This window comes from Amborella trichopoda, chromosome 1, assembly GCF_054954075.1.
Source record: "Amborella trichopoda isolate Santa Cruz 75 chromosome 1, AtrichopodaSantaCruz75HAP2 v2.0, whole genome shotgun sequence".
Classification (NCBI taxonomy): Eukaryota; Viridiplantae; Streptophyta; class Magnoliopsida; order Amborellales; family Amborellaceae; genus Amborella; species Amborella trichopoda.
In genome coordinates, this window is record NC_142336.1 from 10,285,157 (window position 1) to 10,311,151 (window position 25,995).

At 34.8% G+C, this 25,995-nt stretch overlaps 1 protein-coding gene across 4 annotated transcripts; it reads right to left on the minus strand.

Moving 5' to 3' along the window:
* Positions 1–1,648: 1,648 nt before the first annotated feature.
* Positions 1,649–6,250, minus strand: LOC18442770 (UDP-glucuronate 4-epimerase 1). 4 transcript variants are annotated; one of them, XM_011628191.3, is made up of 3 exons: positions 5,983–6,250; positions 4,362–5,284; positions 1,649–2,223 (listed from the first exon to the last, which is right to left on the minus strand). In XM_011628191.3, the coding sequence occupies exons 2-3, from the start codon at positions 5,279–5,281 to the stop codon at positions 1,824–1,826; spliced, it is 1,320 nt and encodes a 439-aa protein (XP_011626493.1). In that variant the 5' UTR covers positions 5,282–5,284; positions 5,983–6,250; the 3' UTR covers positions 1,649–1,823. The 4 variants fall into 4 exon arrangements, with proteins under 4 accessions (XP_011626493.1, XP_088717038.1, XP_020528354.1 ...); XM_088860912.1 differs by having other exon boundaries at positions 1,649–2,296; XM_020672695.2 differs by having other exon boundaries at positions 4,362–5,499.
* Between the last annotated feature and the right edge of the window lie 19,745 nt (positions 6,251–25,995).

Here is a 25,995-nt window from a genome sequence, read left to right on the forward strand (position 1 = left end):
TAAGACCCACTTCTAAATGATGTGTTATGTTAATTGAACCCTGGACAATGATAACTGCACAAATTAAGAAAGGAAAAAGATTATACAAGGGTGACATAAAATAAGAAAAAGATTTTAAATCTTGAAAATAGTGCATCGTGTAATATATTATCAAGACTGTCAATTTTCAAGATTTTCAATTGTTTATAGAGTAAATAGTGCATTGTTTAATGTATTATCTAGATTGCTAATTTTCAAGATTTTCGAGTTTTCATAGATATGTTCGATCTACATTACTTTTTAAGGGTGTGGTTTCTATAAGGTTGCAATTTTAAACAATCTAATAAAGCACATATAATTTTGGAGTAAAAAATCCTTAAGATTATCTGAAAATCTATTTTCATCTCTAATTATAAAATTTTAATCTTCAAAATTAGTTAAAATCAAATAGATCTATAAACATATGAAAATCTTAAAAATAGGCTATCTAGATAATGTGTTGCAAGATGCACTATTTCTGAGATTCACAATCTTTTTTTCTTTTTCTTTTTTTCATATTCATAAATCTCGATATCGATATGTTCAACTAGAGGGTTTTTATTTTAAAACAACTTTTTCCAAGAGATTTTTGAGATGCATCTTTTATTCTACATTTTAAGGTTGCAACCTTATATAAACTTTTTTTATTTTTCAATCTTTAGATTTTATAACCAGAGATAGAAAATAATTTTTCAAACCATCACAAATATTTTTAATATGGGAACAAAAATGTTTTGGCACCATTTGAAGGTGGCCTTTTACTTTGATTGATTAGGGCCTCAGCCTTATATGAACCACACCAAAAAGAAAATGGTTCGAATTTTAACACTAAGAGAGTAAGATGGCCCATTACTTACCAAAGAAATCAATTAATATTAGCCCGAATAAACCAATGCTCCACATCTAGAGATCTCAAAGAGAGTGTGAGAGAGAGAGTGGGAGATAGAGACTTATTTGTTTTGGACAAGCTTTCTATATTTCTCCTACTGCATAGAAGTTCTATCATCTCCCTTACCTAACCATCCATTTTAAACGGAGAGCTAAAATTGCCCCAATCACCATGTGATCTCTACACTATTTTACTTTAATTTTTTTCCTATAAACTATTTTGACACCAAATTTTAAACATCTATTCCTCTATTAAACTTGCACTAACAAAAAATATAAAAAAAAATATTTTTAATAAAATAAAATAACCAAGATATTCCTAAAAGTTTCAAGGGATATTTTGGTCATTATATTTTATTAAAAATTAATTTTTAATATTTTTTTAGAAATGCGCCCCAATGAGAAGATGGCCCGTACTAAATTTCATATTCATACAATTTTATAAAAAATAAAATATTTTGAGACATCGGATCAAAGATCAAATGGTGAGTGGCTCTCTTGATCAAAATTGACCATCTGGATGATAAAAGAAAGATAGTACTTCTGTGCTGTAGAGGAAGCATAGAAACCTTCCCCATTTGCTACAGAAAAATAAATCCCTAATAGAATAAGACGACCCATTACTTTCCCTGAAATGAATTTATAGTAGCCTAAAATCATTTCTCTCGTATTTGCTTGAGGGAACTTGTTTCTCTCCTAACACTATAGCGATTTCGTGTATGACACAAAAGAAGTGCTACAATGTCCAAAACTTATTGAAACATTTTTATTCCTCGACTTTCCCATTTTACTTACCAAAGAAATGAATTTATATTAGCCTAAAAAACACCTAATAAACCAATGCTCCAAGTCCAGAGATCTCAAAGAGAGAGAGAGTGCGTGTTAGAGAGAGAGAGAGAGAGAAATATATTTCCCAATCAAATCTTGCCCTTTCCGTTATGCTCATAACCATAGTAATTAAGGTACCACTTCACAAACTTCTTTAACCCCGCCTGCAAATCCGTGGTGGGCTTGTAGCCGAGCTCCAACCTAGCCATGGTCACATTGGCATGGGTGAAGGGCACATCCCCGTTGCCAGGCATCTCCACAACGTTCCTGGTGGCCTTCACCCGCAAGTGCCGCTCCAGTATGCTCACCAGCTGAGGCACGCTCAACGGCGTCGTGTTGCCCAAGTTGTAGATCCTGTACTGCGCGCTACCGCGCTTGCGCCCACCGCTGCCCGTGCTCGGCTGCGCCGTGTCGAGCGCAGCAACGCACCCGCGCACCACATCGTCAACGTAGGTGAAGTCACGCGCCAGCTCGGCCCCGCCGCGTGCCCTTTGTTCACATAATTAAATCGTTTAAGTCACAGGTGTCCGTGTTTGAGCCCTGATTGGTGTGTGCGCATCATCTACTCAAAAAATAAAAATGGCGAATTGCATCTAAGAGGTCAAAAAATTCACGTAATCATTAAACTTTTTAATTTTTATTTAGCAGAGATATCTTAAAAATGTCCTATTAATTTGCATTTTCTTTTTTTTTTTTTTACTCAAATACCTCTCGGGTTAAAGCTTCGGAGAAAAGTTTATATATAGGTTTGCTCTAATCTAATTTAAAATGTCCTATTACTTTGCATTTTCTTTTTTTTTCTTACTCAAATACTTCTAGGAGAAAAGCTTAGGATAAAAGTTTATATAGAGTTTTACTCTAAACAATCAAATTAGATTAGAACCCACTTCAAGTTGTTTTGATGTCTAAATATCCTCGAATTGATTATCTCAACATCAAGATGCATCATCAAGATGCATGAACATGAGAAAAAAAAATAGATTTCAAGTTTTGCAAATATTGCATTCGGTAATGTATATTTGGACCATCAATTTTCAAGTTTTTATAGATTCGTTCGATCTAACATTATTTTTGAAACTTTAAATTTTATAATTAAATATAAAAATATATTTTTAGATCAGTCAAAGATTTTCATTATTGAAACCATATTTTTTTAGAAGGTGGGCTCTAATTTGATTTTTTTAGAGCATCAGCCCTATACAAACTGCACCCCTTTAAAATTATCCTAAAAATATCCAAATACATTGATATCAGCAAATCTAAGGACACTTTTTATGAGACCTAGGACTCATCGATATGTGTCCCTTCTCCATGATCTATTATTTGACATAGATTTTTTCATCAAATATTTTAGGTATATATAATCTCTAAAATAGATATTATAATCTCTAAAATAGATATCATAAAAAATAAATAAATTTTAAAAATTAAAAACGATAATTATTTGAAAGAAATTTTATTAACCGTTTGCTTTGACATAACCCTTTTTAGAAAGAAAACAATTCCACATCTATGCTTAAGATGGATGTGGTGATGCCTCAGGGATGCAAATGTAGTTATGCGTCGCATTAAACCACTTTTTACCTTAATACTGCCGATATTTTGTAATTTTAAAAATAAAAATTTATATTTTATGTCCCATTTTTAGAAAGATGTCTAATATTTCAATTTTATCCTTTTTCTAAAAATCGAATTGAGCTCAAATTCTGTGTGTTTATACTTCTTCTCTCCACTCTTCATATGTAAAAATATAAAAATAATTAAATAAAAATAAAATTGCCAAACAACCATATAACATTTTAGGGTGCTTAGGTCATTTTATTTATTTAAAATTAATTTTTTGTATTTTTTTACTAGTATATTGTGGTCAAAGTGACACCTAAAAATTGAGTAAAATTAGAGGTATTGAAAAAAATAAAACTGAAATGCTATATATTAAAAAAAAAAAAAAAAAAATTATTTCCTGCTGTCTGGACCACATTTCTACAATATGCGTTTCTACAATATGTGGTCCCAAGGTATATAGCATCCATCTAATGCAAATAGGTGGTCCATCTAAAAACAAGTAAAATTAACGAACTAATTGTTTCCCTAATAAAATTATTATTTCTAATTTTTAAAATTTATTTATTTTTTATATTCATAATCCATGTTAGAGATTACATCTCCTTAAAAATTAAGGCAAAAAATCCATCTCAAAAAATAGAATTTTTAAGAGGTGACTAATTTCTACCTGGACTCGTAGAAACTGTATCCTAAAAAAAGTGATAATATTGGAAAATATTTTCAAAATTTAAAAATATAGTAGATATTTACATAAATGTCCCTAAAACATTCAAGAGATTTAGTTATTTGAAACTTTTTGTACTCCCCTTAGCCTGTATTAGCCTATAAGTTTGGATCAAATATTAAAATATTTGGGTACTTGTAACATATTTTCTGGTAAGGTATCATTGAAAATACATCTTGTAATTCTACTGAAATCTTTTGCCCAAGGGAATTGATTTTATATTTTTCACACGACGCCTGAGACCTAAAATCTGAAATGAAAAAAATACAGGCCTTTCGGCCATGGAGTAAGCTGGCCAATGCGCTCTCCTCTTTTTTAGCAGAGAGAAGATGGCTACCTGTAAATGGTGATGGCTTTACCCTGCAAAATGTTCCTTGTAAAGGCGAAATACGCCATGTCGGGCCGCCCCCAAGGTCCATAAACGGTGAAGAACCTCAACCCGGTCACCGATAGCCCGTATATATGGTTGTAGGCGTGTGTAATGGCCTCTCCGGCCTTCTTGGTGGCGGCGTAGAGGCTGGCCGGCCGGTCCGTCCGGTCTGCCTCACAGAACGGCGCCTCACTGTTGAGCCCGTACACCGAGCTCGACGAAGCCCACACGATCGCGGGCTGAGGGTTGGCCTTGCGGCAAGCCTCCAGCAGGGACACCAGCCCCGCCACGTTGCTGTGGACATAGGAATTAGGGTTTTCCATGGCGTAGCGCACACCGGCCTGCGCGGCCAGGTGCATGACATGGGTGAAGGGCACGAAGTCAAGGAGCTTGGAGAGGAGCGCACCATCGTTGATGTCCCCCTCGGCCACGAAGATCCCATGCCGCGCCAGCAGCGACTGGCGAGCACGCTTCAGCGACGGGTCGTAGTAATCGTTGAAGTTGTCGAGCCCTAGTACCCCATCGCCTCGTTTCTTCAGAGCCAGAGAGACGTGGGTTCCGATGAAGCCGGCGGCGCCCGTGACCAAGACGACCTGGGCGTTGGCGCGACGGGTTTCGCAGGATCGGCGGAGCTGCTTCTCCCAGGCAGGGCCGCCCCATGAGGCGGCAGCGGTGGTGGCGCCACGGGCATGGCTCTGCGGGACGGTGAATGAGGTTTTGAGGCAGGCGAAGGAGGCGGTGAGGGCGAGGAGGAAGAGGGACCAGAACACGAGGGTTGCCGAGGAAGAGAGCCACCGGTTGATCTGACGGCTGAGATTGTAGTGACTCCGATCGATCTTCACTTTGCCTGGGGTTGAGGGGAAGCTGTCCTGGAGAGAGGACGGCATGATCTGATAAAGAGAGACAGTGTGGGAGGGTTCAGATTAGGTCAGATCGGTGGGCATTTTTAGAGAGAGAAAGGGGTGAGGCGTTAGAGAGAGAAACCCTGGGAATCGAGATGGAGGAGAGTTCTAGAGAGAGAAACACTAAACTAGGGTGAAATAGGGAGCAGGATCGGTGCGAGCGTGAGGGGATTGGATGATCTGGATGATGGTGTTTGTTGTTGCTGAGAGAGAGAGAAACAGGGGGAGGAAAACACGAAACAGAGGTTGAGGCAAAAGGGGGAAAAGTGGAAAAATCAGTCAAATCCCTAACTGAGAAAGAGATAACAGAGCAGTTTAGTTAGAGAGAGAGGTAGAGAGAAAAGGATATTCTAGAGAGAGAGAGAGCGGTTCAGTGAGTGGGAAATGTTAAAGAGGCGGCATAGAGAGAGAAGGGGGCGCTTCAGAGAGGATGGCGATTTGACTAAGTGACAGAGAGAGAGAGAGAGAGAGAGAGAGAGAGAGGGAGAGGGAGTGCACAGAGCGTGACGAGTGAGAGAGAGAGAAGCAGTTCAGAGAGCGTGAAGAGTGATCAATGCAGCGCCGGGCACACGTGGGTTGATTTTGTAAATGGAATGTATAAAGCCAGCGCTGTTTCCTCGATCGCTCAGAGGCTAAAAGAGAGAGAAAGAGGAAGAGAGAGAGAGAGAGAGGGGAGAATCTCTTACATGTGTCTGAACTAGGTCATGGAATGAATGAAGCTGGCGTTGTTTCCTCGATCTGTTTAAACTTCAAACTTCAATGGCCTCCCTGCAACAATTGACGCATAAAATCAAAGTTCAAGAGAGAACCAGAACGAGAATCGTTGCCATTAACGCTTGCCCCCCCTCTCTCTCTCTCTTCCCCTTCAACTTCCTCAACTGTGTTCGTTCGGTCCCCTCCCCTCCCTTCTCTCTTCAGCAACGGCTTCGCTCTCTTTCTCTCTCTAACCCTGCGTACTAATTGACAAATCTTAGAGAGAGAGTCGTTGCTTGTGTTATAAGAGAGTGACGGGCAGGCAGAGTTTGGGTCCCGCAGCCGAACTTTTTAATTAATCGCTTCAACTCTCTTTCGGAATTGTTAATTTGGAACTACACTCATCGGGGGGAAGTATATGGACCCGGTTTCTATGCGGCCAGCCCGCATATTGTGGAAATGCGGCTTGGCAATAGGAGGGATTTCATACTACAGTTGTATAGTAATATAATGCAACAACTTTTAAAAGCTATGTTAAACCCATTTGTTTAACCTCAATTTTTAAATATACATTGTTTCAATTTAATGAACAATCACAAAAAAGAAAAATTTAAAAATACACCCCCAAAATATGTTTTTTTAGCACAACTAATGTAATTCGTCTGTTTTAATGAGATGCTTAGATCAAGACTTAAAAGTATTTTTTTTGTTTCTAAAATTTTTATATTGCTTTAGTATCATTAGATTAACAATGCTAAACAATAACAAATTGATTTTGAATTTGTAAAGGTCTACATCTTGAAATTCACCAAATAGATGGTCAAGATTTATTGTTAGAGGGCGCTCATTTTGCTCATTTTGACTATAGCTAGAGTTTTATTTTTTTGGTATCGATTATTGGGATGAAGGGAGTGCGTGTGCAAAATTTGAGGTCATACAAATGCATTAAATATAGTTTTCTAGAAGTGTGGTTGCATTATATTACTATATCATTACATGAAATCATTCCCCTATCTTTTAAATATAATTTTATCTTAATTTTTAGCGAATATATAATCTTTAATATGGAATTCATGAATATGAAAAAAAAAATGAAAACTAGAAATAATAATTATATTAAGAAAACATTTGGACTATTAGTTACATTTGTTTTTAGATAGATAACTTATCTACATCCATCTTTAAGATGGATGCTTTAGACCTATGGACTGCATATGGTAGGATCGCATTTCTACATATGAAGTCTAGAAAGTGTTAAAGCATCTATTTTAAAGATGGAGGTAAGTAGCTGTTTCATCTAAAAACAATAGAAACTAACAATCCAAATGTTTTCTTACTAGAATTATTATTTTTATTTTTAAAATTTATTTATTTTTTCATATTCATGATCACATGTCTTTAAAAATTAAATCTTAAAATCCCTCTCAAATATAGATTTATTAAGAAGCCCGCATTTCTACATACGTGGGCTTCGCTGCATAAAAACCGGGTCCATAAAAAAATGGATAATACACTATGAGAATATTTACATTGGACACATGTTTTATGAGTACCCGGACTCATACATAAAAATGCGGACCTTCTTAATAATCTATGGATTGTACACTATGAAAATATTTACTTTGGACACAATTTTTATGAATACCCGGATTCATACATAGAAATGCAGTCATTCTTAATAATCTATTTTATAAATAAATTTTGACTTTGATTTTTAAGAAATGTACAAGCGGATATGGAGATCATTAATATGTAAAAAAAAATTAAAAAATGATATTTTTAGAAGGAAATATTGGAGTGGTGTTGGCAATTGGCTTGGAGGCACAACCCAGTTTGGTCGATCTGATCCTAAAAAAGTAGGGCTTCACCGACAAACTGTGAATCGAGGGACAGGTTAGGGACAGTGTCATGCCTGCCCTGCCCTCTTTTTTTCATGATTTTGTTTTGTATTTTTGCTTAGCCCAACCCTAACATGGTTAGGGCCGGGCTTGGGTTGGCCCTAAGAGACAAGGGCTAGGCTAAGGCCAAGTCTAGCCTCGCCCATTGCCACATTTATATTTAAGCTATTGATTTACCTTTTTCTTGGAAGGGCCATCACGTATATCTATATTTAGATAGATAATTTATACCTGAGGTGACGCAAATACACTATCCCTAGCATATAAACAAGTTTTCCATTTATTTTAGATAGATAATTTATACCTCAGGTGACGCAAATACACTACCCCTAGCATATAAACAAGTTTTCCATTTATTTTAGATAGATAATTTATACCTCAGGTGACGCAAATACACTATCCCTAGCATATAAACAAGTTTTCCATTTATTTTTGTTACAAAGACAAAAATCATTCTTAGTCATTAGATGTGATATTTAATGGATTGAAGTGTGTTGTAACCTTGGAGAAAAATTATTTTAAACATTATGTTTAGTCAATGACGCATCCCCAACCAGTTGATTCCACATCAGTTAATAATAATTGTGATCTCCATGTATCAAAAGTATATGATTTTATGGTATATATTTTTATAAAAGAAAATTCTTTAATATAGGCTAGGCCGCATTTCTACAATATGCAGTCCAGAGGTATAAAGCATCCATTTTAAAGATGAATGCAAATATGTAGTTCATCTAAAAATAATTATAACTAACGGTCCACATGTTTTCTTAATATAATTATTATTTCTAGTTTTCATTTTTTTATTTTTATTTTATATTCATGATCTCCATATTAAAGATTATATATTCTCTAAAAAGTAAAATCAAATTATATTTTAAAAAAATATTTATTGCCAAGCCTGCATTTCTACAATATGTGAGTTGGCTGCATAGAAACCGTGTCCTTTTATAAAAATATATGCCATAAGGCACTCGAGTTTACCTTTGTTACAAGCACGTCACATTTACCGCCAGAGGATTTGAGATTTGATTGTTGGGGTTGTGCTGTTAACATGCTCAATGCCTAGAATAATTTTTCTTGGACTTTCACATGCATCCTAGCTATCTGATTTTACATCTGATGGCTAAAAGTGATATTGACCTTCTTATATCAATATTTAATGTTTCTTATGATATAAATTTACAAAAATATAATTTAAATAGTAATTTTAGCTATTTATGTAAAGATATGAGAAATTAAACATGACATACTTGATGGATCCAAACATCAAACAACACATCTCAAATGTTCGTGGCTAATTATGGATTGTTCAGGATCTACTCTCCGCCCAAACAGTATGTCGAATACCATCATACTACACAATCCCAAATTAATTTGTGTTTTAAATCTTCTTATTTATTCCCTAATGTGTTGTGTATAAACATTTATTTGTTATGCAGCCACTACCTGATCATTACTAGAACCAGAGACTCTGTTAAATCAATATTACGAGGAACTGAATTTCAATTAAAGGGATTTCATACTCTGATACTATTTATTTTTTGTTAGGTCATAATTACTATTGTCATAAGATGTCAAATTGGATGGCTTGGGTGTGTTATAAAGTTGAAATTCTTTATTTTTTATTTTTTATTTTGAGTTAGGTCAATGACACACTCACAGCTGCTGGATTTGAAATCTAACAGCCAAGAGTGATTGTGACCTTCTAGTATGTTATAGTATGAAAAGTAAATGGTCTGTTTACATATTTTTCCTTAATCGTAAGCAGTCTAAATTAAACTTGATATCTTGTTTTCTAAAATGAACTGAAACAGTAAATTCCAAACTTAAACAGTAAATCTAGACTGAGCACTGAATCAAGGAGTTGGTTTTGGTTATGTTCCACAAGAAATGATCATCACAAAGACTTAGTTTTTTGTGTTGACATACAGGTCATGATCTTGATTGGTTATTAGTAATTTTGAAGCGCAATCCAAAAGTTTATGCTTGAATTTTCTAGCCCTAAGCTTAGGCATTAAGCATACCTGCTTCACATGTGGAACCCACTTTGAACGGAGTGAAAATTTTCTAATAGAGAACTTGAAAAAGGGGTTGACATAAATACAATTAGAGTAATTGGTTTCAAAAGCTGAGGGGTGAGGTTTGTATAAGGTGTCAACCTTATACTATTGAAGTAAGTACCGTCAAAACAATGTCAAAAATGCAGTTACGGTGCCGCAAAGCCTTGGAATGATATGACAATCTATTGTTGTCCCTAATTATAAAATCTAAAATTCTAGAAATGGTGATGATCGAGCAGATCTATGTACATTTAAAAACTTTAAAAATTGACGGTCTAGATAATGTGTTAGAAGATAAACTAGTTTTAGGATTAAAAATCCCTTTTTTTTTTCATATCTATGAATCTCGAGGTCGAGATGATCGATTTGAGAGTTTTGCAGCATAGGAACAACCTCCTATAGTGGATTTTTTAGGTGCCCTTACTCGTACAGTATACGGTTGAACCATTTATAAACTTTTTCCAAAACTGAGAATGCCACCCAAGATGGCTTTAATGAAGAAATCCGTGTGTGGTTTCGAGTGATTAAATTCACAGGTTTCACCAATTCATGAAAGAACCTTGAAAGCGCACGCTCTTAATTTTGGGCATTGTATACTGTTATTCCTCGAGAGTGTAGTTTACTTCTGCTGCCTCAGCTAGGAGATTTAGGAGATTTATTAAGAAGGATTTTTTCGATTTGAAATTTTGGGAACCGAATTATTAGATAATTATTTTCAAAATAAAAATTTTGAAATTTGAGTTTTTTAATACTTAAATCTCATAATCTAAAAATTGGATTGTCTCTATTCAATCGAGAGGCATTAATTTTTTTTTCCAATGTATAGAGAGTGCAATTAAGAAAGGTTTTTTTTTATTGAGGCTAATCTTTGGGTTGAAAAGCTTAATTCTCCAAATTTTGGGGTCCTGAAATTAATTCTAGGTGGGGTTTTGCCTGAGGGAGCAAATGGACATTATGCACCCACAGGAGTACAATATCTTTTGGCCTTAGTTTTAGGTAAAAATTTATATGAGGTTGCAACCCTATACTTGATGAAGTAAGGTGCACCTCAAAACGTTTCTAGAAGAGAATGTTCCCACATTGGACGACCCTCTAATTGATCATCTCGACCTCGAGATGTGTGTACATAAAGAAAAAAAGAATTTCAAGTCCTTAAAATATTATATTTTATGATAAATTATGTGAGCCGTCTGTTTTCAAGATTTTCAAATATTTATAAATATATTCGATTTGTACTATTTTTGAAAAATTCAATTTTATAATTAAGTGTAACAATAGATATTCAAGTGTTTCCCATACTTAAAATATATCTCCAAGTAAATTTTAGAGGTGTGTGCCACTTCTATATTATACGAAGGGAGCCTTATATAAACCTCACCGTAATTTTAGTGATGACATTATAGGGAAATGCAGGGAAAAGGAAAAAGTGTGTACAAGGTTGAGGCCCTAAACAAACAAATTAAGACACTCCTAAAAATTTCACTAGAAGAAGTTGTTTTGATGCTCAAAAAATCTCAAATCGATCATCTCGACCTCAAGCTGTATGGACATGAAAGAAATAGATTTCAAGTCATGAAAATAGTACATTTTGTAATGCATTATCTAGACAGTCAAATTTCAATATTTTTAAGTGTCCATTGATATGTTCGATCTACAATATTTTTTAAGCTTATTTTATAATCAGGTATAAAAATAAACTTTTAGTTCATCACAAAGATTTTCAGTAGTGAAACAACATCTTTCGACACCATTTAAAGGTGTGTCTTTCTTTGATTGTTTAGGGCCTCAGTCGTATGTAAAGGGATTGTCTTCAAAGATATCATTTATCTTTGTATATGGAGGTCACAATCATTTTTACATATTAGACGTCAAATTGGATGGCTTGGAGTGAGTCACAAAGTCGGACAAAATAAATTTTTTTTTTTGAAATTTATATCTATTTAATGACACTCTTACAACCACCTATTTTGAAATTTAAAGAACAAGAATGATTGAGACATCCATGTGCTAAAGATAAATAGTCTCAATTCCTTATGCAAACCATGACAATAGGGAAATGTTATGATAAAGTTGAAGCCACACTCTAAAAAGCAGGGCTACAGCCTCATTAATGGTCGATTAATTTTGGATGGTGAATATCGTCACAATACTTGGTGAGAAGAAACGTATCTAGTTACTTCCTTTTCCAAAATTCTCTCCTTCTAACCTTCTTTTCACTCAACCTCTCTATACATTCACTTTCTCTCTAACCTTTCACTACCTTCTTCTATCTCTCACTACGATCTCATTCCTCTCTCTCTAACATGCATGGTAAACTTTGGGGGAGAGTTAGGGCATATTTGTTTTTCTTAAAGATATCTTCTGGAAAGTTGAATGTTTTTTAAATTTTTGGAAAGTTGAATGTTTTTTTCTAGAATGTTTAAATAAATTATGAGTACTGTATTTGATAACCTGTTAGAATGTTAAGAAAGTTCTGGGTATTGTGTTTGATTATCTGCTGAAATGTTGAAGAAGTTCTAGGTAGTTGTGTTTGATTTACCCTAGAACTTTTGAACTGGAGACTTGTCAACCCAGTTTGAACAGTTTATTTATTTTTTAAAGTGATATGGAGAAAATTTATGAATGAAATTTATGACATTCTTAATCTCCTAATTCCATCCCAACGTTTTAATTATTATTATTACTATTATTATGAACTTTATTTCATATTTTGATATATAACCATAACCAAATAGTTAATATTGTTTCTTAATAATATGTCTCAAAACTTGTAATTGCAAACCAAGTTAAAATTGAAATAAATATATTTTCTTGACTATTGTGGGTTTATAATTTGTTGTCACAGTACAATTATGAAGTGGAATAGGTGTTTAAATCTCATAAGTAGGTAGTCGATGCCTTTCTTCTTAAACTGAATATCTCTCTCTCTCTCCATTTTCATAATAGTGGTTCTCCCTCTTTGAAACCAAAATTTGCATTTCTACTAAAACATTGGAGAAAAACAATCTTTCTCTCTCTAGTATGTACATAACCAAATATTTGCATGGTCAATGAGCAATTGTTTAGTAATGGAGTGTGGATCATCTGAGTTGTCAACCCTGCCTCAAACATATGCAACTTCTCTGTATAAATTGACTTTAGATTTTGGAGGCACACAACAAGGTGCATACTGTAGAATATATATGTAAATAATGACATGTTCTTCATTTTTATCTAACCAACTACGACAGTGAGATGTGAAACCCCAATGCTATACAAACTCAAGTACCCCCCCCCCCCCCCCCCCCCCCTTCCCCACACACACACACACCCTCTCTCTCTCTCTCTCATATACACACACACACACATGTGCACACTCATATATTTCACCGGTCATGGCAATTATCGACATGGTTTCCTGTATTCAATTGGATTGTGCTATTGTTTGCCTAATAATTTAGCACTTTTTGGCAGAAGCCTAATAATTTGTCAAAGAGTAGTATAGGAACCAGCCACCAACAACTAGTAAAGGAACCAACCACCAAGAAATTACTGGGGTACATCACACCCATAAGACATCAATAATTTTCACACAACTGAGTGACATATACTCACCACTCATGCATCCATATCCCAACCTCTAAAAAAAAATCTCATTCAACAATAACCTATAATAGCTTCAACGAAACATACAACCACACATTCATAATTCATGCTTTCATATACAACTAGATACAAAACCAACCCATTCAACAATAACTTGTAATAGCTTGAACACAACTTAGTGACATACATTCACCACTTATGCATCCATATCCCAACCTCAAAAAAAACTCTCATTCAACAATAAGCTGTAATAGCTTCAGCGAAACATACAACCACATATTCACAATTCATGCATCCTTATACAACTATATACAGAACCAGCCAATTCAACAATAACCTCTAATAGCTTGAACACAACTTAGTGATATACATTCATCACTCATGCATCCATATCCCAACCTAAAAAAAAAATCTCATTCAACAATAACCGATAATAGCTTTAGCGAAACTTACAACCACAATTTCACAATTCATGAAGCCATATATAACCATATACAAAACCAACTCATTCAACAATAACATGTAATAACTTGAACATAAGTTAGTGACATACATTTACCATTTATGCATCTATATCCAACCTCAAAAAAGAAAATCTCATTCAACAATAACCTGTAATAGCTTGAGCAAAACATACAAACACACATTCACAATTCATGCATCCTATAAAACCATATACAAAACTAGCCCATTCAACAATAACTTGTAATAGCTTCAACACAACTTAGTGACATACATTCACCACTCATGCATCGGTGCCTATCTCATATTGGTCCCAACATTAAAAAGCAAAAATACAACAATTAGAACTTTAATGAAAGCAAAGACTGGATGCCTAGGAAGATAGCCTTGAAATGTCGAGATGCCTCTAGGAAGACATCAACACCTATTTCTTCCCCATTCCACATGGCTTCAATCTGACCCATCCCTTGCTTCAGTGCCAAATATCTTCTCCAATTCGTTGAAGTATACAAGCAAAGACTTGCCTTTATACTTTTTCGCAAAACTAAACTCATGTAAGTAGAACACACTTATGTATAGTGAACATCGCACTAAAACTTGCAAATCCACAAAGAAACATACAATATTGCGTTTCAACACACCACTATAAACTGAGCCCATACGGCTGGTTCGGCAGTCACCATTCGAATAGCCTCATTCCAATCAAAACCTGGTTGTCTCATAAGTTGTTCTACTTCTATGTACATTGAAACAAACTACTTAAATTTACTATTCAGCCGTTCCAAGTCATAAAAATTCCCATAATTACCTACCATGTACTCTACCATCCAGTTCCATATGCCTTTTTCAAGCACCTTCTCAATGGCTCGAGAAGGTGAGGCTTAACTAGCTGTCCTCTGTTGTGCACAGTGGATAGTGACGTACCCTGCTTCACATCACTATAACTTCCAAACTGTGAAAATTTTTTAAGATCATTTGAAAGTCAAAGTTCGAGCCAAGACATATATCTTTCCAACAAGCCCAATTTGGAAGTATTTGGACTCCATTTGGATGTTCAAAAGTTTGGGCCAACAAGGTGATAGTTCTGAACTTTATCAATACTGCTCACAGCAACATACCTTCATAAAATAAAGTATAGCTTTCAATCTAAAGAAACTTTCAAAATATTTTCTTCATGCAACTTTTAGCCCATTCAAAGATATTTCAAATAGCTATGGTTTGGCCAAAAATGGACATCGTTTGGTTAGTTAAAATCCATAAATATAGTGTTATTAATGAAAATCCAGGGAAACAGTCCACAGTGACATACCCTCCCATTTTGAAGCATAACTTCATTTTTGTAAAGAATTTCAACAGTGGGAAAAAACAAACATTTTACTAAGCTCGTGTATCGTTCCAACAATAGTAGTTGGAGGTTAATCGGTTTGGCCGTTCAAAAGCCTCGTTCAAGAACACACATATTCTTAAAATTTCATGGTTTCATTTAACATGTGTCAAGATTGCATTCCATAACCACCATTTCGTAATGGAGAACATGATAACATCCATTCTCCCACAATATGAACACAACATGCATTTCTTATATAATCTAAGAATCACAACTCCATACTTACACTCATCATTATCATAAAACAAAAACCCCAAATTTCCATTGAAAAATGCGTAAGGTTTTCTACATCACATACTCTTCTATTGCTCATTCACATGCCTAAGTTTCCATACATTCCCATGACTCCAATACAAGGGTAATGAATCCACTTACCTAATTAACAATGGGGCCTTCTCCAACCTTTGCTCACAGCTCTCACCCGCCCAAGAATGGCTGCTCACAAAGTCACTTCTTCCACTTTGTGTCTTAGAGAGAGAGAGAGAGGGGTAAGAATGAGGGGTGTGGGTAAGAGAAGAGGCTTTAGTACTCTCATGTTTGGGGTGACTGGTCAAGTGTCACCAAGGAGGCTCAAAATCTGGATAAGCGGCACCCACATTAGCATGCATTAAACAAGTGTCACCTCCAACTCATGAATGTCAGAGACACAGCCGGTGCTGGCCTCTCTAGCGCTAGTACACTTCCCCTCGTTTCAGCCGGCGCTGGCCTCTTTCTCCAATACAACCGGCGCTGGCCTCCTTCTTCAACACAATCGGCGCTGGACAACCCAACCGGCACTGAGCAACTCAACCGGTGCTGGCCTCCTTCTCCAATACAACTGGCGTTGGCCTCCTTCCCCAACACAACCGGTGCTTCCTATTTTGAAAGCATTTATGTAAGATACTCCTAACTCGTGCCGGGATATACATCCTATCAGTAGCTCCTACACAGTCCTGTTAGAAATCCAATGACAAGCCGCATTATAAAAAGCATTATATATGTTTGTACCTATTTATGAATGACTCAATATTAGATTACCTTGAAATATGGATAAAATCTCTCATTGTCATTTGCAATGTGCGTAGGTGTTTCATTGCTCACAGGTTATAGGAACATGGATTCCAATTGTTTGACCACCAATAATACTATGTGAAAATAGAAACTTATAGTTTGACCAGAGTGCTGGAAGCGTTCTTGGACCACCCTATTTCGTTGATCATGTATTAAGGTCCTTAAGAATTTGCTATTTGTTTCTCAACAGTTAAGTGTTTAGTGTTCGTAATAAGCGACTTCTCCTTTAGAATATTACATAGATCAAAGAAGGCAACCTTCTCCATCTGCAACTTATCAAAGCATTTTTATGATGCCCGCAAGTAAGTACTCGACATACTTAGCCCCTGTTAGGATTGAGGTATGCACCCGCTGCCATCTCACTTGGTTATTTATATACAAATATGTCGTACACCACATTACACACAAGGTAGTAAATATGACATAGTACTCCTGTTCTTGGGGGTCCATAACTACATGAAATATTGCTATTTTTTTGTTGAATATTATTGTAATAGCAAATGAAATAATGATACAACCATCCAAAACCAAACAAAGAATTTACATAAACCATCCATAAAGTACTTAAAGCAATTGTCATCCATAAACCATCAATAAGGCAATCAAAGTAATTGTCATCTCTAGAGCATCCATAAAGAGAATAGTTATCGTCCATCAACTATCTATACAAGCTCAACAAAATTGTTCTTCCAACATAAAAAGTAAATTATTCTTCCACCATAAAACACCATCCATAGACAAGAAATGGATGTTGTTTAGCCGCCATAATACACCATCCATACACAGGAAAGGGATATTGTTCAGCCACCATAACACACCATCCATATGCAAAAAAGTGATATTGTTTAGCCACCATAACAGGATCTATACACAAAAAAGGGATATTGTTCTGACATCATAACAAAAAAATGAAATTGTTCTAAACCATAAAGCACTATGATGTAAGCTCATAGGAAGGGCCTCGTCTCATCCTCAAGAAAGGTCTTGCTTAGTTCTGGGTTTTTGATGCCTAAGAAAAAAATACTTGCTTGGAATTTAAGAAGACTCTAATAGAAATATCGCCACACTCGTACATGGTTTCGGCCATCTATGTGCATTCCTCATTGCGCTTCATTCTTTGCTCTTCAACAACCAATTAAGGATCCTCCTTGGTCTTGTTAGTCATCCAATACTTGAAGTTAGATACCAACATGGATATGACACCTACCATAATCCTATTGGTCGTAGGTTGTTTTTTCCTTGTCTGCGTGGCCGTTGGATATTGTGCACCTTTTTGACCTAGAGGACATTGCAGCATCGGAAGAGGATGAACCAGAGTCCTCAACATCCATCACTTCTCGCGACACTGATGGGGTCACATCAATTGAAGGTGTGTCGGCACCATCCATATTAGTCCTTTCGGGGTGCTATTTGAGGCCACCTTTTTTGAAATAAGGTCACCTCCTACTCCAGAAAATGTGACATTAGTTGCACCTTCGCCGAATATCTTCTCCAGATCGTTGAAGTATTCGGGTACAACCTTCTTACGTTACTTCTTAGCCCAATCATTAGTCTGTAAGTACCTCACAAATATTCTTGTTGTTACGCCATTACATTAATACATATAGATAAATACATTCAATAACAATAACACTTTATTTTACTCACCGCTATCAATTGGGATTATAACTTAGGATCTGCTTGTACCATTCTCGTACTCTCGTAATAACTCCAACCTAATTGATCAAGAAGTTTATTTACTTCCTCGTAACACTCCAAGAACCATCTTTTCTTGCTCTTGAGTCTATCTACGACATACAAGTCACCAAACTGTTATTTCATCGCCTCTGCCATTTGGGACCATGCATCCTTTCACAAGCCCGCCCACCTTTCATGACCTCAGGTACCAAGAACTCAATGAAGTGATACTCTGCCTTAGGGGTCCACAGTGAAATTTTTCTAATACTTCTTTCCTTATTAGCTGCTATAGAGCCACTGTTGACACTAGCACTTGCGCAAGAGGAATTTGGCGCCATACCTTTAAATAAGAACAAACTATAATAAGAATAAGATACTCTATCAGAATCTCAATTTTCTTTTTTCTTTTTACAATTTTTTTGGCATACAAAATCAACATGAGATACTCTAGCGAACTTGCAACTTCACACATTCGAAAGATTTGTCGGTAAAAAAATATTTTATACAGTTTTTTTTTAGAACTGGAATAAAGTGTCTCACTGTGATGCCTTCTCTTTTAAGACCTCTATTCCAACTCTTTTTTTGGTCTCTTGACTTGTTAGCAAAATAATCACCCTATGATAACTACAACAGGCCTGAAAGTGCCAAAAGGATAATAATTTTAATAGAATAAATGATGTTTCACTCTTTAACAAGTTGATATTGGTGTTGTTTATTTAAACCACAAAACAACAAAAGAGTGAAATGCTCCCATCCCCATTATGATTTAAAGTTTCACTTTACTTGTTGTTGGTTAAAAGCTTTGTCAATCAAACTCTAATGGTCAAAGAGACATGTGAATCAAACCACTGACTACAAAGTTAATCTCCAACTGCACAGCATATGAAAGGCTAAACAAGCTTTCATGTGTGACAATTCATTCCGAGCGAAGTGAGACATACATATTGCAGAAAAAGGGTAGCAATTCACTATTCAAATATTTTTTTTAAAAAAGAAAGTCATATTTCCATCCAAAACCATAAGAATACCTTCTCATAGGCACTAAGCACCAAATCCAAATCAGAACAAAGCAATATTAATGCTCATCAATGTAGTAATCTGAAGAATTTGTTGATACCAAGTAAAATTGCACCTTCAACACATTTAGCCTAAATAAAAGACCAAAATCTAGCTTGATCACATCTATTGGAAGTTGAAACTCATGATACATAGGTTGCACAATTATCTCAGTGTACTTAATGATATACTCAACAGTTATGTAATCAACAATTTGTATTACTGATATTACTTAATATAAATATTATTGATTAAGTAGTACAACCCACATTGACCATTACATTGTATATTATGGTTAAATTGTATAAGAAATATTATTGATCAATAATATTATTTATAAAATAACATAATTTTGATAGATTATTTATATCACAAGTAATATTTACTAGTACATCCATGCTGGGTTCATTGCGTCTCACAGGATTCCCATGCTGGGTTCATTGTATATCATTATATAGATCTACTTTTGCTTTATTTCTACTACTGCTATACCAGTAAATCTATGATAGGTTCATTGTATATCATTGATGCGTGCAAGGTAATAGGAGCTCAAGAAAATAGGCCTACTGTGTGAAACCTTAGTGTGTACCTATTTAGTTTGACTAACTAATACATAGGAAAACACCAATTCCATATAATTCCTTTTCATAAACAGGTAAACTAATTATAGGGCTGAGAACTTGTGTTGCACAAATTTCTTTCATCCATTACCTCCTTTTCAGGATCTCGAATGGAACTTGCTTGCAGCAATCAATATCATGGCCCTCTATAGGTGTCAGAGGGCTTAAGCTGCACAGATGACCATGTACAACTCCTGAATCTCTCAAATGCAAAAGAATTATATATAACTACAATTGTCGTAAATCACATCAACAGATAAATGGCACCAATAACCAAATATAAATGTTCTTAACTGCTTTACAAATCACTAACCACCCTTTCATAGTGTATCTCAAAGAAAATAATCTATAACTAATGAGTCCAAACATTTCTACTTATGCACATAAGCACCTGAGAGAGCCCACACCAATATGATATTTGCCTTTAAGGCTTACGGCAATTGCCTTTGGCAATTTACAAGCATTCATTCGCAAAGTTCGAGCTAAGCACTGTAGTACTTAGTACGTACAATTCTGATCAAGCTACCCACCTTGGATACTAGCATATTCATAGATAATACACCTCATAGAGCCTAATTTATTTATCTTCATAATAGTATATAATCTGTAGACTGTAGATAGTGATTTAAGCAAAAAAGGACATGATCATATCAGTGCATGACAACACAAACATAAATTATCAAACCAATAAAGTAATGAGCCTTTTTTACTTTGTTTAGGATCTCTAAACCATAATCAAGTAAAAATGCACAACATCAATGAAACAAAGACTTTCTTTCCCTTCCATCAAAATCTATATTTTTCTATTACTGAATAGAAGCCTCCAAATGGTCTCTCTCCATGACATCCTTTTCTCAATAACAATGATCAAACGCAAAAATTTAAAAGGAGAAGGCATGGACTTTATTACCGGAAATCATCATATAAAATCAAAATTGTAGAATACAACTATGTATATCAATGTCAAAGAATTTTACACAAGAAATGGTCGATTTTCTAAGTTAGCAAAAAAGGGAAATTGCCAACTTCACATTTCTAGGTTAGCAAACAAGGGAAATTGCCAACTGCATATTTTTCTAGTTTTGGAGAATAGCTTTTTTCAATTAGCAAACAAGGACATGGCCATAAAAAAGCCCCACCGTTTTATTTTTGTTTAAGTACTTCTAACAGACAGCTCTCTCCATACTTCATGTTAGAAATATCCCCTATTTGTGGTCTAACGATAATTATATAAAGATAATATTATCTACAATTTAAGTAAGTCGATTATCCAATATTAAGATAGGAGAAATGATTGAGTGTGGCCCATTTGGGTCTCTTTATGGGAAATGTAAGCTTCTCTTTAGAGAGGTAGGGGTTGTACAAAGGAGGAGGAGCCTATAGAGAGACAAATGAGCTTCCAGTGTGAGATATGGTCCGTTTGTGCCTCGTATGGAGAGATACATTTGTTTATTATAGAGAAGTGGTTCCTATAGAGATTTTGGGTAGTGTCCCTTTTATACAGAAAATCAATTTCTTGATGCTCTAGCATCTCTATTTGGTGAGTTTAATAATAGTTATCAAAAGTAAAGAGAAGGAAGAATGGCATCTGATGTTGGTCAGGAGAGTGGCTTCAAGGCTTATTCAACCAGGTATTGACGATAGTTAGTAAGGCACCTCTTGTATTTAAAAATCTATTAATGTACTCTTACTGGTATGGTGGATTTCAGTTTGTCATGTCTGTGATTGGGGTGAACGACATAAAATATTGGTATTCTTTTAGCATTATTTTATTTCTTATTTTATTTTTCTTCTTTTTTATTTGCTTATTACCAATTCTATTCACTTTATTTGCTAAAAATCAACCTGTCAAGTTTTAGATCTTTTGTGTACAAGAGAAGCCTACTTTGTAAGGAAGACGTGTTAAAAGATAAAGAGATAGAAGACAAAAAGAATAGGGTCGATGTTTAGGCGTTACATCCGGCTATGTGATTCTCCATTGAACTAAGAAGATCTTCCACATGACTAAACAAAGAGAGAAAAGATGGAAGATTGAAAACTAGGGTAAAAAGAGAGAAGGAAAGTATTCTTGTCTGTGGATGTAGTCCTTTGGGGTGAACCATATAAAATATTGGTATTCTTTTAGCATTATTTTATTTTTTATTTTATTTTTCTTGTTTTTTATTTGCTTTAATACCAATTCTATTCACTTTATTTGCCAAAAATCAATCTGTCAGGTTTTAGATCTTCCATATACAAGAGAAGCCTACTTTGTAAGGAAGACGTGTTAAAAGACAAAGAGATAGAAGACAAAAAGAATAGGGTCAATTTTTAAGCGTTAAATCTCGCTATGTGATTCTCCATTTGAAGTAAGAAGATCTTCCACATGACTAAACAAAGAGAGAAAAGAGGGAAGATTGGGAACTAGGGTAAAAGGAGAGAAAGAAACTCGGAAGCCCCAGTTTCCTTTTGAAAGAAGTACTAACATTTTCTTTGTCCCAATAAATGGATGGTGTAGATGGTTGCAAGCTTACTTCAATAGACAGGGTTGTAGCCTATGATACATAAAAGCGGACATGTGTCTGTTTTCGACATGGATGCAAATGTCACAAACATGAACTCTAAAAATGATGTCTAGACCCGACGTGTCTGTACAATACATGGACATATATGTATATGTGCATGTCTATATATACATATTTTGAAATTTATGTGTAGTTCACATTGCTTTTACATATTCAACCATTCATATGCTATAACAATAGTAAAGCATCACAAAAAAATTAAATAAAATTAATAGTCCAAAATATATAACTTTGTAAATATAATTTATTAGAAATTTATTATACTTTAATTGAAAGTTGTGTCATAACAATATGGAAAAAGAGTAAAAACTATTAGCTGATTTTTAATTCAAAATGTAGCATCTTTATTATATAGCTATTGAATAGGGTCCTTAATGTATGAATCCAAAATTATATCCACGCCACTCACACCCTCGATGGAAAATAAATTTTTTTATTCTAAAATAATTTTATTATTCCAAAATATTTTTTTAAAAAATAAAATAAAATATTATTCGTTGAAGAATGACTTTTCTAAACAAAGAAATGCCAAATTCTAAAACTAAAACATGTCTAAAAAAAAAGGATACACTATTAGACACTCCATACGAGTGTCATATGTCTGTAAAAGTGGTCAGATCCATGAACACATGTCTCCATGTTTACTTCTTTATTCAAATGGCTTCCTTGCTTCACATTCAAAGAATAGGACCTCGAGCCTCTTGTTTTTGGAGCTCACTGTGCACATAGGAGTATTTTCTGTGTCGCAAAAGACCTACTTAGGAATATTTTCTAAAACTAAAATTGTGTCTCCTTTACAATCTCGGGATGAGCATTTTGATTATATATATATATATATATATATATATATATAATTTTAAGTCTCTTAACCCTTAGATCTGCCCATCAAAAAATCGGACAATCTCCATTTAGTCATTGGACATTATATTATCCGAGAACAAATATAATACTTATGATTTATTTATTTGTTTATGTATATATTTATTTATTTATTGAGGTTAGTTGCATTAGGTACCAAAAAAGTACTCCTAGGTGTTTTACCTCGGCGCAATGGCTTTGCGAATATTTTGTAAGACATTCGGGTTGGAGCACGCTGGACAATGATGTATCTTGGAGGGGGAATATTTTCTTATTGGGTTAGTTTTTCTGTTGATTTGATTTAGGCAATGTTTATCTTTTAAGAGGGTAAGTATTACAGCTCTATCTCCATAAGATTTATGTATTCTAGAAAGTTTACAAATTTAGGAGTAAAAGAGAGCAGCATGCAGGTTTTACTAAAGGGATTGTATACTACGAGAGAATTGAATTACTCCTAGTCATTAAACGTCAAATTAGACGGTTTGGTTGTATCATGAAGTTCGATTTTTTTTTTTTTTTTGAGTTTTGAGCATAGTCAATGACACTCTTACAACCACCCAATTTTAAATTTCATAGACAAGAGTATTTGTGTCAAAAAATAAATGGTCTCTTTGTATACTTTTTTTTTTTTTTTTTAACGAAATGTTCTTTCTTGTGCTCTAGCTTCGCATTTGAAGTTAGTAAGTAAAAACTCCAAAAGCTAACCAAGAAAGCAAAACCTTCAACAAGCTTTTCCTCACTATTTTCATTGTTCCAAATTACTTTTGGAAGAAAATGGCTTGTTTGGCCTTTAGTGGTTGAGACCGTACGTATTATTTTTCACATGGTATTTGGGCTTTTGTGACAGGAAGAAGTATTGTGGTGCATGTTGTTTGCAGATGACATGGTTTTGATTGGTGAGACCTGAAATAAAATCAACACAAAGTTAGAACTTTGGATCGATGCTCTAGAATCCAAAGGTTTTAAAATTAGCAGGACTAAGATAGAATTATATGGAGTGCAAGTTTAGTAATAATAAGAGTAGAGATGAGGAAGTAATTACGATTGACAGTCAGGAAGTACAAAACAGACCGCACTTTCGATATCTTGTTTCGATAATCCAAGAAAATAGAGAGATTAAGGAAGATGTTATACATAGAATTAGAGTTGGGTGGGCAAAGCGGAGATGTGCAACTGAAATTTTATGTGACCGCTGCATATCAATGAAGTTGAATGGCAAGTTCTATAGGATAGATGTGAGACCTGCTTTGCTCTATGGGGATGAATGTTGGGCAGACAAAAAATAATATACTCATAGAATGAGTGTAGAGGAGTGAAAACGTTGAGATGTATGAGCGGTAAGACAAGAAGAGATAGAATTTGAAATGAATCCATTTGGGAGAATTTAGGTATCGTACCAACAGGCGAAAAGATGAGAAATAATAAACTTAGGTGAGCTGGCCAAAAGATGAGAGAGAGTAGACTTATATGTGCCGCCGACCAAGTACAACACATGTTATGAGGTGTGAGTTAGTTCAAGTGGAAGGACTTAAAAGGGCATGGGGTAGGGCCAAAATGAAGTGGTTGGAAGTAGTTCCAAAAGATATGGGGACCTATATCTTTATTGAGGGTATGACCAAGATTCATATAGCCGACCCCAATTAATTGGGAAAAGGCTATGATAATGATGATGATGATGATGATGATGATATGGGCTTTTGTAAAGGATTTGACTATTTCTTCTTGGTAGTCGAGTGGGTGTTATAGTTGATCCTAGATAGTTGAAAAAAGGCTTTGATGATGATGAGTTGAGTGGGTGTTACTCGTTGGAGACGAAAGGTATTTCCCAAAATCCTCTGTGCTTAATTTATCTAAGTTGATTTTTGTTGTTGGAGTTGAATTTATGTGACAAAGGATGGCATATCTATACAGGTTGGAGTAGAAAAATTAATATGTCCCAAATATGGGCATTGGAGGTTGTTTATGGAGGTATTTTTCCATAGCCAAGATATTTGGGATTTGGTTTCCAGGACTAAGGTGATGCCAGAGGATACACTGGATGATAAGCTAGACAAAAGTAGAAGATTAAATATGACAAGATTCAATTTACATTGAGGGTATCAATATATAAAGATTTGACTGATCACATTGTGTAAGAACACTATAGGAAGAATGAATAGTTAAACAAAAAATCATTTATGCGGTTTGATCAATAAATTTACTTACAAAGTGCTTTTCTTAAAAATCCTTTCATTTAGGTATCTTGACACAATTTGTATTAAAAAAATATTTCTATTGCCGAATCCTTTCATTTAGGTATCTTAACACAATTTGTATTAAAAAAATATTTATATTGCCTTCGTTTTGTAATTCTGAACATGGTAATTTGATACTTATAGCCACTACCTAGATACCCTTGTTTGTTCTGGCATCCAAATTTGGAACATATTTGGGCTTGGAATCAAAAACAAATCAGGGTATTTATATTTTTTTAACATAGGTGACTTACGTAGGATCTAGTTATCAAAACCCAATTGTTCCAAGTTTTAAACAAGGAACAACATTTCTTGAATGAGAAACACGTTCCAACTTTGGTGCTCGAACAAGCAAGGTATTTACTTCATTTAATTTGTCTAATTTAGGTTAGACAAATTACCAAAAACCTTGACTTGTTCAGAGTAACAAACCTGACAAATTGAGCATTTCTTTAACTAAAGTTTGAGAAGGTATAAAGAAACTATTCTTATAAACAAATCACTTTGTTGATTTAAGAACCTTAATAATAACTTGAGGTGGTTTGGCCATTT

Coding starts and splice junctions, on each gene's coding strand:
- LOC18442770 (XM_011628191.3), bottom strand. CDS start 5,281: ATGCCGTCCTCTCTCCAGGACAGCTTCCCCTCAACCCCAGGCAAAGTG. Junction 2,224..4,361: donor AAAGCCATCACCATTTACAG/GTAGCCATCTTC, acceptor ATGTGAACAAAG/GGCACGCGGCGGGGCCGAGC.